Source organism: Triticum aestivum, chromosome 2D (genome assembly GCF_018294505.1).
Source record: "Triticum aestivum cultivar Chinese Spring chromosome 2D, IWGSC CS RefSeq v2.1, whole genome shotgun sequence".
Taxonomy (NCBI): domain Eukaryota; kingdom Viridiplantae; phylum Streptophyta; class Magnoliopsida; order Poales; family Poaceae; genus Triticum; species Triticum aestivum.
Genome location: NC_057799.1, coordinates 56,507,451 through 56,522,057, shown reverse-complemented (window position 1 = coordinate 56,522,057; position 14,607 = coordinate 56,507,451). Strand labels below are relative to the sequence as shown.

General features: G+C 43.6%; 1 protein-coding gene across 1 annotated transcript; it reads right to left on the bottom strand.

Moving 5' to 3' along the window:
- Nucleotides 1-2,652: 2,652 nt before the first annotated feature.
- On the bottom strand, nucleotides 2,653-4,233 carry LOC123048676 (tyrosine--tRNA ligase 1, cytoplasmic-like). The gene has a single exon (XM_044471724.1). It carries the CDS (start codon nucleotides 4,077-4,079, stop codon nucleotides 2,706-2,708), a length of 1,374 nt encoding a protein of 457 aa, XP_044327659.1. The 5' UTR covers nucleotides 4,080-4,233; the 3' UTR covers nucleotides 2,653-2,705.
- Between the last annotated feature and the right edge of the window lie 10,374 nt (nucleotides 4,234-14,607).

Here is a 14,607-nt window from a genome sequence, read left to right as displayed (position 1 = left end):
GAGTCAGATGTAGAATGCTAATTTAAAGTGTGACCGATCAATGCCGTGCGCACATTTGAGGAGCCGAATATGCAAAGTCCGGTTGGCTATCGGCGTGGGTTTGTCCATCTGGTTCGCGCTTTTGCTCAGGTGGTTGTTTTGAACCCGATCCGGTTTTACAGGAGGAGTCCATCGAATTTCCCCCCTACGCGCTAGGAAGCCCATGTCATTCAGTTCGGACAGGGGGGCAGCGGGGCTCTCCCATCAGGCGCGCCATGAGCGAGTGGTGGTCCGCGGGGGCGGAACCACCGGTCGTCGCCCGTCGCCGGCCGCGAGACAGGTTCGTCGAGCTTCTCCCTCTGCACTCAGCCCCTTTGTCCTCTTCGTTTGTTCGCTCTTGCTTAGCCACCCGCTGTCGTTTGCAGCCATCTCTGTTTTTTTTTACGTAAAACAGTAGGAAATTCGTACCGCGTGTATTTATATAACTTATTTGTTTATGAATTACAAGAAGATAAAGCTACCGATGGAAATTGAAACTAAGAAGCGGGGCAGTGACTTCCAATGAGCTAATATGAAAGGCCTTGACCCAAGCCTCAAAATGACTATATTTCTTCATGTAGCTCTATGAACAAGTCATCCAGGCTCCTCCTTGAATTTTCTTCTGCAAGTGTATACACTGGGCTTATGCCATTCAACATGAAACATTCCTTGTCGTCCAAATAATCTCTTGCAATAGAGCTTCATCATCTCAGGCTGATGCGCTTTCCTGTAAAAGCAGCAGTTACCATAGTAATGATTCGACACACAGCAGGTCTCTCGACGGAGAACAACGCACACCAACTTGTGAGTGCATTGATTTCAGGTTGCAAAGCCTTCAGGCTTCAGGGGGAGCAACCGATGGAACGCTTTGGTGTTTACTGAACCTGGCACTGGCAGAATTCAGTATTTTCTTCAGTCTCATGGTGTATATTTCATCAATCTTTAGCACATCTTGTTTATTATGTTATTATTTGAGTAATCAGTTCAATACGGTGTATATCGAGTCATTCTTCAGTTTTTTGTTGTCAGTCAGTAGGCTTCTTTCAGTTTTATCATTCCTCATTCTTCATTTTACTATTTTCTCATCATTTTTCCTTTTTATCAGTCCTTGGTTTTTAGTCTTTTTCTTTAGTTTCTTTCTTTCTTTGTCTTTAGTCTAAGCATGGCAGCCTACCATTGGGTTTCTGCATGCTACACGGACTCGTTATTCTTCAGTTTTCTAGTTCCTCGTTGTCTACCTTTTAAGTCTTAAGCCCTTTTCTGTTCACTACTTTATTCATTTAGCATTCTTCAGCCTTCTCAATTTACACATATTTTCTCCTAGGAAAGAGGTCTTTTCCGCCCTTCAATACATACTTTTGTCATATAATTCGTTCTTCTTCAGTATTATTTGTAGTACTTCTGTGCGGCACGCTTTGTGATCAGGCGAGCTTCACAGCAGTGCTTCCACCTCTGTTCAGTCTATCAGTTATTTCTTCAAAAAAAAAATCAGCGATTGTTTGGATTTTAATTTATTTCTTCAGACAATTTTCACTCTCTCTTACATCTCACTTCACTCATCAGTTTTTATTTCCTCATGATTTTGTTTTGACTGAATGTTTAGCCCTCATTTGAGCTTCACAGCGGAGTTCTTGCATCATTGCTTAGTCTTTTACTCTCGAGAGTTTTGTTCTGTATGGTATTCAGACATTCACTGTTCAATGTGAGTCATCATTCTTTCAGTAAGCCCTTAGTGCTAGGTTTTTCTTTGTGCCCTATCATTCGAAGGGGTAAAGTTGATATTTTTGGTTGGTTAACCACCTAACGAATGGTTCAATCGTGTCTTTTTTCCTCAATTGCATGATATATGTGTGTTGATTCAAAACAAACTAGGTAGGATGGTCCGCACCTTTTGATCTGAACTCTCATTTTTATTGGTTTTTATTGCTGCATTTTATCCCTTTTCTGATGTTTACTAGTTGGAACAGGAACTACTATCGTCTTAATCTCTGACGGGAAAGTAGTGGCTACACTCCAGCACACTAAAACACTCTTAGTATTTATCTGTATAGGTTCAAGAAAACCGAAGTGTCTTCAGTCATTTGTTCAGTTTATGCAGTTTGTTAATTCTGTCCATTGTTTTAGTCCGTCTCACAGCCCTTCCTCTTTATGAGCGAAGACGGTTTTAACATGTTTGAGATTCAGAGTTTACAGTGAGCAGCCAGTTCATGCAGAACCATGAAATGAAATCTTTTCTTTCCGCTTTAGTCTTGTCTCTTTTTTCATTCAAGACTTGTTTTTATTGTCTCTTTTAGTCTTGCCTAATAAAGTCTTACACCACGATGCTCATTTTTTAAATCTTTGCTGCAAGTTTATTGTGCAAAACAACATAGCAGAAAATATGCATTTTGTCACCAATAGTTTAATGTATATGTCCATCAGTGTTTTTCCTCTTCAGTTTGTCACTTCATCAATTAGAATTGCTGCAGTGCTTCCTCTTCAGTATGAAGCCGTGTGCTACACATGTATAGGGCGTTCGCATGAATATCCTCGACTTAAGACTTTAGACGCTTAGCTTATTGCCGCCTCTCTTATCTTTAACCAACTTATTATTCATTTTTTTGACTTTGTTTTCCACTGGGTGGGTGCCCTGATTGTTTGTGCAAGCAAAAGACAAAAACAAAAAATTCATGCTAAAGAACGTACTGTCACCACGGTATGCTGAATCGCTGCTCCATTGCTTCCACTAGTTCTTTGCCTCCAGGGTTGCTTTTGAGGCGATCATTGATGTGCCGCAACATCATGTTTATTGCCTTCTCAGGCGCATCTTTCACGTCGGCGGGATGCAGAATGCCACTTTCATAAGCAACAGTAAGCTCATCCATGCCGAAGAACGTCGCACCACAATTCCCTTCCTTCCGAACCACCTCGAATTTTCCAAACCAAGGGAAGATTATACATCTTATGTACTCGAAGCAAGGGTTGCCTTTTGTAATCTTTGGAGGGCAGAAGGCTTTCTTTATTTTGCAGCCGACGTTTTCCTCGTCGTCTTCCATGAAGATGGCCCATCTGGGATCATTCCACGCCTCATGTTCCGGGTATTCGAGCAAATTTGGCGGCACGTCGTGGAACAGGGCAACTGGTCCATCTTTCATCTGCAGGCGGTTGCAGTATTGTGTAGCTAACATGTGGGCAACACGCTGATCCGCGTCGAGCAGCCATATGTCCGCCTTGTGGTGTAACAGCACTATGCCGGCACACTGTAAGCAAGGATGGAATATCTCAGCAGGAGTGAAATCTCTAAACAAGTAGGGATCTAAGCTCCCATGGCCCCTTGTATCATCCGTGCGATGAACGCGAAGCGACTTTTTTATTCTTTTCGTGTCGCTTTTTCTGCCAACATCCATGACAAGGGGCCAGAATTCGTCCGCATGGCAACTTACTTGATCCGATAGCCACACGAGCTCGACCCTATCGAGATCCATGCCGGCCGCTCTCCACATCTCAATGTTGTAGATGCAAACGTCACGCACCTTACTCAGATCACCGCCGACCTTGCCACCGATGTGATGATCCATCCGAGCTAACCAATCCGCCATCAAAATTTTGACTTGGCAACCGGCTTGGATCATCTTGTTGATGTTGATCGCCATCGAGATGCCCTGGGTTACATGCATTTGCGGGGAAGGGTCGCACCAGGCGTAGCAGACGGGGGCATCTTTACCCCTGAAGTGTAGATCCCTTAAGAGCATCCTGAGCTCGTGCCGCTTGACGCAGTCCCCGATGCTCATCAGCGTTGCGATCCTTTGATCAAAGCTTCCGCCGCCATTGCCATTTGTAGGGTCAGCAGAATCACCAGCTGAATTCTCTTCAGTTGAAAAACTACTGCGCGGAATGGCCCGGTGTGGTTCGTAGATGCTGAAGGGAGGAGCTCCTCTCCTGTTATTTTGCAGCGGCTGGAAACCTTCGGCTGGTACTGGCCGCCGATGGAAGGGACGAAGCTGCTGCAGCACGTAAGAACGACGGGTAGATGCTTGGACGAATAGATCTGGCGGCACCTGAGCAAGCGCCCGCCGTAACATTGTTTCCACACGAGCGCTCCCTTGCAAGGAACTGGAGGGTGAAGCTACGGCAGGGCGAAATCCCGGCTGACAATAAGATCGGCGCTGAGCCGACGGCAGGGCGTAGCCTCGCCTGAAAATCCGACCAGATCGGCAGTCGGCACGACCAGCCACCGCCGCCCCAGTGACGTCCTCCCCAAGACAAGAAAGGCATTTATACGATTGGATCCACCCAACATGGCAGGCCAGATTGGGCCCTACCCGGACTGGATGTTGTCCACCCGTCGGTGATAATTCCACGATGGGCTTCAGCTGACCGTGTGCTCACTCGCGACCATGGGAGCGTCGATGATAATTCCTCCGCTGCGTTCGGGCATTTCCAGGGAGCGGCTATACATCGCTTGTAGCGATTCCAAGTGGGGCATCGCGAGAGCTATGTCTATCATCAAGCGAGACATAATAACACAGCACAGAAAAAGGAGGGCAACCCAGGGATCAATCCCTAGTCTCCAGGTTGACGCGTAGCGTTCCTAGCCACTCGCCTCACATCATGTTCATGCTAAGGTAGTTAGTCGCGTCCAACTTAAGGCAAAAAGAGATTTTTTCACTGGGCTTTTCGGTTTTTTTTTGTTTTGTTTTTCACCATTTTTCTCTGTTTTATTGGGTTTTATCTTTTCTTTCTTTTTAGTTACTTTCTCGGTTTTCACTGTATTTTTTCTTTGTTTTTGTTTCTCAAATTCTTGTTTTTCACCTGTTTTCTTCAAGTATCAGATTAACATTTTTTGGATACACGGCCAACATTTTTTCTAGACACATTTGATATTTTTTAAAATTATTGTTTAACATTTTTCATGTACAAGTTTAACATTTTTTTAATACATGATCAACATTATATATATATATGGGCATTTAAACTTTTTCAAATCCTTGATTAATATATTTTAAATATTTATTCAGCATTATATCAAATGCTTGATTAATATTTTGTATATACATAATAAAATGGTTTTCATCATTTTTTAATACATGGTCAACATTTTATCTATACACATTTAACATGTTTTCAAAACCTTGATTAACATTTCTCAATTATTTATTCAACATTTTTCAAATGCTTGCTTAAATTCTTTTATATACAGATAAAAAAATCATCATTGTTTAATACACGTGGTGAACATTTTTACTATACACATTTAACATTTCCAAATGCTTGATTAATATTTTTCAAATACTTGTTCAAACTTTTCTTCAAATGCTTTATTAACATTTTTATACACATGGTAAACAAATTTCATAATTTTTTAATACATCATCAGCATTTTAATACGGATTAAGCATTTCTAAATTATTGATTAACATTTTTAAACTAATTGTTAAACATTTTTTTCAAATGCTTGATTAACATTTTATATACATAGTAAACAAATTTCATCATTTTCAATACAGGGTCATCAATTTTCAAATGCTTCATTAACATTTTTTAATGATTAGTGACATATTTCTTATATATGATCAAAAAATTCATCATTTTTAATACACCGTCAATATTTTTTCCATACACATTTAACATTTTCTAAATTCTTGATTAACAATTTCCAAATACTTATTCAATTTTTTTTCAAATGCTTGATTAACATGTTTATATACATGATAAACCAATTTCATCTTTTTTTAATACATGGTCAATATTTTTCCTATACACGTTTAACATTTCCAAATGCTTAATTAACATGTTTTGAATACTTGTTCAACATTTCTTCAAATGCTTAATTAACATTTTTATGTACATGGTAAACAAATTTCATCATTTTTATAATACATCATCAATATTTTTTATAGATATTTAACATTTCAAATTGCTTTTTTAACATTTTTTATATACTTGTTTAACATTTTTTGAAAATGCTTAATTAGAGTTTGATATACATGGCAAAAACATTTCATCATTTTTAATACATTTGTGAACATTGTTTTCATACACATTTAAGATTTCTCAAATGCTTGATTAACATTTTTCAAATACTTCTTCAACATTTTTTGAAATGCTTGATTAACGTTTTTTATATATATGATAAAAAATCAGCATTTTTTAATACATCATCATAAAAATTCCTATACTAATTTAACAATTTGCAAATGCTTGATTACTTTTTTTTAATACTTGTTGAAATATATGTCAAATAATTGATTACATTTTCTTAATACGTGAACAATTTTTTTATACATTTTAATATGCGTGAATAGTTTTTGTATGCGTGCTGAACAATTTCTCTATACACATATAACATTTTCCAAATACTTGGTCAACATTTATCAAATATTTTTGAATGGTATTTTTTGTAATATATATTTAGAATATTTTGAACTACAAACAAAAGTAAAAAAAAATCAAACAATAAAAGCAGAAAAACGTAAAAAAAGAAGGAAAATGGGGCTGTAGACTGCAGTGCGGCGTGGCCAGCCCGTCTGGAATATTTAACAACAATACTTCTGGTTTGCGTTTCTGTTTTAGTTATTTTTGTTTCTATTTTTTCTCTTTTTTATTTTCAGTTTTCGTTTTCCCTTTAATTTTTCAAAGTGCTCATCACACATTAGAAGTGTTAATCATGTATTTGGAAAGCATTAAGCATGCAAAACAAATATTCCTTAAGAACAAGAAAACTTTGCAATGTGTATGGAAAAACGTATTCACCAAGTCATGCTTTAAAAAAATGTTTATCATGTATTTAAAAAATGTTAAAACTTGTATAAAGAACGATTCAGGTGTATACAAAAAATTGCCAATGTGTATACATATGAAAAAATGTCTGTGATGTATACCAGAAAAGAATAACAAATCATACAATGTGTATTAAAAATGTACATTGTGTGTGAAAAAAGTAGCCATCAAAACATATTTTTGTAACAGTGTTAATTATGTATGTAAAAAATGTTTTTGATGTATGCAAAAGATGTACAATGTTATGGAAAAAGTAGACATGAAAAACATCTATTTGCATAAATGTTAATCATGTATTTACTAAATATTGAACATTTATTAAAAAAGTTCATCATGTATACGAAATGTGTACAATGTTTATGAAAGAAAGTAGACAAGTATCACAAAAACAAAAAGAAAATGCAAAAGTAAAAAAATAAATAAAACAGATGAAATTTAGAGAAAGAAGAAAATAAAAAACAAAAGAAAATCGGTAGAGAAACATAAAAATGAATAAAACTGATGAACACCAAGAGGAATAAAAAGAAGAAAAACAACGAATAAACCGGTAGATAAACATAAAAATAACGAAAACAGGTGAAACACAAAGAAAAAAGAAAAGGAAAATGGAAAGTAACTGAAGAAAACCAGTAGACAAACGTAAAACCATTGAATACCAAAGAAAACTGTAAGATATATAAGGAAAAAAAAACTAGGAAAACCGAAGAAACTATAAAGAAACACACAAAAAAGAAAGAAAAGCAAAAACAAACGAACCCCATTAAAAAAAGACAGAATTGAAAGGAAAAAGAAAGAATGAAAACCACACTGTACAACCAATGTACAGAACGAAGAGTATACCATCTAAACTATAGGGCGAGCGATCCAACGAACGCACGAAATAGAGCGAGTAGCGAACAAAACAACCCATTAAAACTGGTCGGACCAGTAAGTACTCCAGGGGAAAACCTTCAGGCAAGCCGGTCGTACGTCTCGCAATAAGCGACGTACAGCCCTGGCGCATTTCGAGTCCTTTTTCCGCTATCATACACGGGCCAAGGTTTAATGGACACGGGCCACTGCTCACCTTCGGACCCATATAGCCTGGCTCATTCCCCCGAAAAACAAAAGGGCAGCACTAGGGGTCGGCCGATCGGCGCAAGGTCCGGCCGGTCGCATGCAGACCACCCGATCTGAACTATATAGCCCGTCCCATGTGTGGATCCCTTCTTCCACCTCACGCACGCATCACCTCTTTTTCCTGAAAAAAAAAATGAAAAAAGGGGCAGAAACAGCAGCGCCCCCGAACTACGAGCTTCGCGGCTCGCTTGCCGTCCTCCCCAACCACCACCATCATCGCGGTACCAGCTCACTGCTCTTGTTGTCGGCCGCGGCTGGCCATCCCCGACGCTACCGCAATTGCCTACCGTGCCGCAGGTTCTGGAGTTTCAAAGCACCCCCCCCCCCCCGACCACCGTTTGCACCATGGCAACCCTCTGGTCACCGCCATTTGCAGCTTTCCTAACCAATAGTGCACACTTCCCCATTTCACCGATCGCATCTCGTCACCATGCCCATTCCAGCACCAAGCATCAGCAGTTCCAGCTCTACTTCGAACAGTTCCAACAAAATCAATTGTTGGTTCTAGCAAAATCAATTGTTGATCCCAGCCCAAAACACAGAATGTAGACAAAAAATCAATGCACCTTGTCGCTGCAGCTCATAAAGAGAATTTAGTTCCAGCAAAAAAAATCGTTGGTTCCAATAAATTGGATAGCCGGTTGTAGCACATTGCTCGCCGAGCTTCATTGCAACCTGAGGGAGAAGGCTAGTTCCAGCAAAAGAATGTTGGTTCCAACAAATTGGATCGCTCGTTCCAGCATCGTGGGATCGAGCTTGCTTGCCGCATGCCCATGGTAGCACTTCTCGTCGCAAGTTGCAGCACACCGCACCGATGGTTGTAGCTTCTCTATGGCCGGTTGCAGCATGCCATGCCAGTTCACGGCGTAGGTGGTCGTTGATTTCCAACTCGTTGGGGCGCCGTTACAGCATCCAGGATGCCGGTCCCAGCCTTTCCCCCGCCGGTTCCAGCACGTGGCACCTGCAATTGCAGCATCTTGGACTACTGCCTTGGGCTCGCCTGAGGAGTACAGGGGAGGGGAAAAGGATCAACGCAGGCTAAGACGGGGAGGTGGACGGTGAGCCCGCCTATCAGTAGCGCCGCCACAGCGGAGTTTTAAGGGTAGTCGACACTAGCCGCACCGGTGTCGTTGCCCCCCTACCCCGTCGTGGTCGCCTCCTCGACTCACCACTCACAGCCACCGGAGTGCACGGGCATGTGGGGGGCGAAGGAGCAGCCCGGATTTGCTTGGTCCAGGTTGGAGTGGTGGCGTCGATTTGGGGGTGGCCAAGGGGCGAGCGGAGTCGGCGACAGCTAATGAATGGATGCAGCGCTACCGTGAAAAAAGCACGAGGCCGCTTTAGCGGTTCGTGGGGCCCACCAACCCACGCGTCCCACTGCGCAAGAGACCACGTCGCGCGTTGCTATCTTATGATGACGCTGGATCCAATGGGCCGCGTGCGACCGGGGCAACACGCAGCCGGTCAGCCGGACTCAAACGTTTCCCAATTCAAAAAGAGCTAGTAAGCGAAAACCGAATTCGTCGGTTCAGTTCAACTACAGCTGCCTGCTCTAATCTAAAGTAAAAACTATCTCTGCCCCTGCTCTACTCCTGGTGCTTATAGTCTACTCACATCTGTCTTTGAAAGAGTGTACTTCCTACTTTGTTGAAGAGTCAAACTATCTCAAACTTTGACCAAGTTTGTGCAAAAATATATCAGTGTTTGTCAAACCAAATAGGTATATGATGAAAATATATTTTATTATGAATCTAATGCTACTAATTTGATGACATAAGTGTTGATGTATTATTATATAAATGCGGTCAAACATAAAAGAGTTTGACTTTTCAATAAAATTGAAAATACTGCTCTAACCGAAGTAGCACAAAAAGATAAAAACGTTCTTATATTATGAGATGAAGAAAGTATGAATTTTCTACAACTAGCTGGCTTGACGACAAATTGAATTCGTTCTTCCAGAAATCATGCACGCCGGGGCTGCAAACCCAACCCAAGAATCCTGGGCTCGTTGAGACCTAGGCAGAGTAGTAGTCTGTCCATTACAGACGATCCCAAACCGTCTAGCTAGACCGCACGCACGGTCAAAGGCGGATCGTCCATATTGCGGCTTCGCTGCCTTCCAGGCCGCACGGACACGAATATGCTTCGATTTCACTGCCGCCCAGGTCAAAAGACTTTACGAAATTCCATGCCGAGATTCCCATATCCGATCGTCTAATTTTGTCTTTCGATTGACTGGTTAGTTAGCATTGCTAGTGTTTCTGCAATCCGGGGAATCACTGACAGCCAGGTTTGCCTTAAAAAACAGCCTTGGCTATATTTGTTTGTTATGTATCAACGGTAAAATCGCGTATAAAATACCAGAGTGCACCGCGTGTACGTATGTTCATACCAAAGTCAAGCAGAAATCCCCGCATACAAAAATCCAAACTCAGTGGAAAGTCGATCCATCTAGCTAGCTAGGTATAGCTTAGGTGACGTTTCTGTACCGGTATTCAATTTCTATCAGTGACCTGTGCAACATAGCAATAGCCATTCAACATTAGGTCACTTTAAATGGTAGATTAACACATGCAAGTATGTTGTATATGTGCAAGTTGACGGCATTAACGTGACATATGTACGTGTCTCAAGTAAATTATACCACTACTTGTGTCAAAGCGTACATCGTGACGACAACGACACCATCGTTTGAAAGAGGATCTAGCATCAATCTCACCTAAGTAGGCCTACTAACGGAACACTATATCTAGACCTTTTTCTTTTCTTTTTTTTTCTCCTATCGCAAAAAAAGACCTTTTTTCTCAACAGAAAAAAAGAGAGATAATAAAGGAAGTATAATGCTGAAGACTGCCAAAGAAAAGATGCACCACTAGATCCTTTGCCACATGAACACCTAGATCCATGGAAAGGTATATTATACAATAGCGTATACCAGCAATTTGTTGTTTGCAGTATACTACTCTCTCTGTAAATAAATATAGTGATCTAACAATCTTATATTTCTTTACAGATAGAGTATATATCATATTGCTCATGTGCAGATTGTGGTTGAGAGCTTGCCCACATGTTCCTTCGCATTTGCAATATCATAATGCCTGTTGATGTTCGTTTCCTATTAAATTCCCTGGCTGGAGGAGTCGTCGTCGACGCGCTTTGAGTATTGCTGCGCAATAATGCGCTGATGTGGACATCCTCGTAGACTCATGTCAGTGTATATCTCCCATGCCTATGCCCGCACCATCTCGATCGAATGTCCTAACCCGACGAGGCCTCTCGATTAAGAAAATGGAGGCCAGGGCAAACGACGTTTCCTCTGGATATGTACACGTACATTCCAGTAACTAAGAGCAACTCCAACGGGCCGACCCAAATGAACCGCGATTTCATCCGTTTTTTATCTGTTTGAGTCGGCCGTCCGCCCGGCTTCTGCCCTGTTTTTGATATGGGTCGGCAGCGCACCCAACGCGCCGACCCATATGTGCCGGCGTGGCCGGTTGGCCGCCTAATTTTACATGATTTGCATACAACATATTGTCAAATGAAAATGTTAAGGGTTTAGGGTTTAGGGCCCGGAATGAATATGCACAAGCCTAACAAGCCAAATAGTCTGGCCGCCCAAATAAATAGTATAGTTTTACAAGCTAAATACAAATAAAAATATTTCACATAGTTTTGCAAACCAATAAAAAAAGATACATCTATTGGTTGCCAACATGAGCCCACATATACTCAACCAAATCATTTTGCAGTTGCACGTGAGTTTCCCAATCATGCATGTCTTCATGAAATTGAGTGAACTGCTCAAATGTTCGCCGCTACTCCATGCTCAGGCACAACATTCTCACCCTGAAACTGAAAGCCTTGATCGTACAGACGTTTCGGGCGCTCGTCTTCTACGATCATATTGTGCATGATCACACAAGCAGTCATCACCTCCCACAGTTTCTGCGTGCTACAAGTATTAGCAGGATACCAAACGGTGCCCCATCGAGATTGCAAAACACCAAAGGCACGCTCGACATCCTTTCTAGCACTCTCTTGCTCTTGGGCAAATCTTTTCCTTTTCTCTCCGACAGGGTTGGGTATTGTCTTGACAATAGTGGTCCACTGAGGATAGATACCGTCACCCAGATAATACCCTTTGTCGTAGTTGTGGCCGTTGACAGTAAAGTTCACCGGTGGGCTGTTGCCTTGTGCAAGCCTAGCAAACACCGGCGAGCGCTGAAGCACGTTGATATCATTATGTGATCCAGCGATGCCAAAGAAAAAGTGCCAGATCCAGAGATCTTGAGACGCCACGGCCTCTAGTATGACAGTGCAAGCCCTGACATGTCCCTTATACTGCCCTTGCCAAGCAGAAGGGCAGTTCTTCCACTCCCAGTGCATGCAGTCTATGCTGCCAATCATCCCCGGGAAGCCCCTGCTGGCATTCATCGCCAACAAACGGGCTGTATCTTCAGTTGTCGGCTCTCTCAAGTACTCAGGGCCAAACACAGCAATAAAAGCCTTGCATAACTTATACAGGGACTCTAGGCATGTAGACTCGCTCATACGGACGTACTCGTCAATGAGATCACCGGACACTCCGTATGCAAGCATTCGGATTGCAGCAGTGCATTTCTGATAAGAGGAGAAACCAATCTTGCCGACGGCATCCTCTTTGCACTCGAAGTAGTCATCATAGCCGACCACTCCCTCTCTAAGACGGTTGAAAACATGCCTACTCATACGGAACCGGCGGCGAAATTGGTGATGTTTGAACAACGAGTTTGTTGTATCAAAGTAGTCCTTCCAGAGAAGGAAATGCCCGCTCTCTCGGTTGCGATTCAACGCCGAAAGGTGGCCCGAAATGGATCCACGGAATAACGGCCGCTGGCTGTTGAGGTGGTGATGGACCAACACGGCAGCCAATATCTCCTCCTTGTCGTCGGACGACGAATCGTTGGAGTCGCAAAGGAAAATTGTGGAAAAATAACTCGTCGGCGGAGTCCATTTCGTACCTTGGCAAACTGTCGAACAGCTTGCGGGCGTCGATGTTGGAGACGACCGGCGAGGGGAGTCGCGGCGCCCACAGACAAGCTAGCTGCCCTGCCGACGTCCGACGAGTGTGACGGTGTCCGACGAGCGTGCCGGTCAGATGTGGCAGGGGCGGCGAGGCGGCTTCTTGGTCGCGGGCGGCTGTGTGGTGGGGGAAGCGGCGGTGGGAAGCAGTTTGCTCCCCGGCGGTAAAACAGCGGCGGAGGGCGACGGGAGGGAGGGGCGCCGTTGCTGGGCGGATGTGGAGGTGGCGGCAGCTGGAAGAGTCGCCGGAAAAAATGGGCGGCGGCGTCGGCGACGGAGGAGGCGGGAGAGTTGCTTGTTGGCCGCAGGGTAAGACGGGAGGCCAATGTGCAACAGACCAGCGGGCCCGGGAAAAGGAGTAGGCGAGCGCGCGCGTCCGTCGCGTGTCCGCGCCGACGCAAATCCGGCTCAAAAATGGACCGGAAATCGGTCGCCCGCAGACGAAAAACGGACACGCGTCCGTTTGGGTCGGCGCGTTGGGCCGCCTTTTGTGTCCGCACCGACTCAAACGGACGGCCGCGGACGAAATGGGTCGCCCAATTGAAGTTACTCTAAACAGCTAGCAAGAGTACGTACATATCTGTCCCTGTCGTCTACGCATCCTATCGAGCCGTGCATATGGACGAGCCTATGCATGTATCTACTGTGCGTGGCTCTCAAGTTCTGTACGCACGACAGCCGATGCTACCCTGTTGCACACACGATATACAAGTCGATCCAGTACAGCTCGGCGCGAAGCAAATACTGGGTAATAAAGGTCTATAGCCATTGCCATTTGCCTATGTGGCGCTAGATGCATGTAGACGCAGTGAGATGTACACGGTGCTTGCATGCATGCGTCATTCCCGCGGGGTTGGCTTCTCGTGTTGGCAACGATCGCCCGGGCTGGTTTTGCTTCAGTGTGTTGGTGAAGCACAAACAATTTGGATCCATATCTATCGTTTACAAATGTATAGTCCCCATGATGGCGACGTGATTAATTAATTAACTAATTAGCAGTTTAATTATTTGGCCTAAGGCATGGCCACCAGGCCGCGTGGGGCGGACATGTGGCCAGGGAGGGGAGGGGGGAGGCTTGTGCGTGCTGCAACGTCCCAAGTCGTTGGCGTCATGGCGTGCGAGGTGCTTGCCTAGCTGCACCCGGCCACCGCTAGGCCGCGCTAGCCGCATGCATGCGAGCGCGTTCGGCGGCAAAACCTGCCCGACGAAGTCTCGGCACGTACGTAGCCAACGATTGCATTATTCCCACGCAACTCCGCATCTAAATCCGCTCTACTAAAATGCTGAGCTGCATCGATCAATGGTAGAGACAAGGAATGTGAACCGGGCATTTGTCAGATGGATCATGGATGGGGTCAGTCGATGAGAAAAGGACTACTTCATTCTTTTTAAACAAAGGACTAACTTAATTGTGTTCTATGAACTGGTGAAGGACAGGAGGAGGTTCTTCTTGCTTCTTTAAGGAAAAACAAATTGGGAAACCAGGCAAGAAAGCATGCGAAAACGTAGCGTGAAAGCAGCCGGAAACGATGACCTCTAGCTACAGTGCGTGAGGTGACTTCTACTTCCAGTGGATCAGTTGCCATCTTCGTGGACAGTCCCTCGACCATGCATGCGCTGATACGCACGTGATAGAAGGCGTAG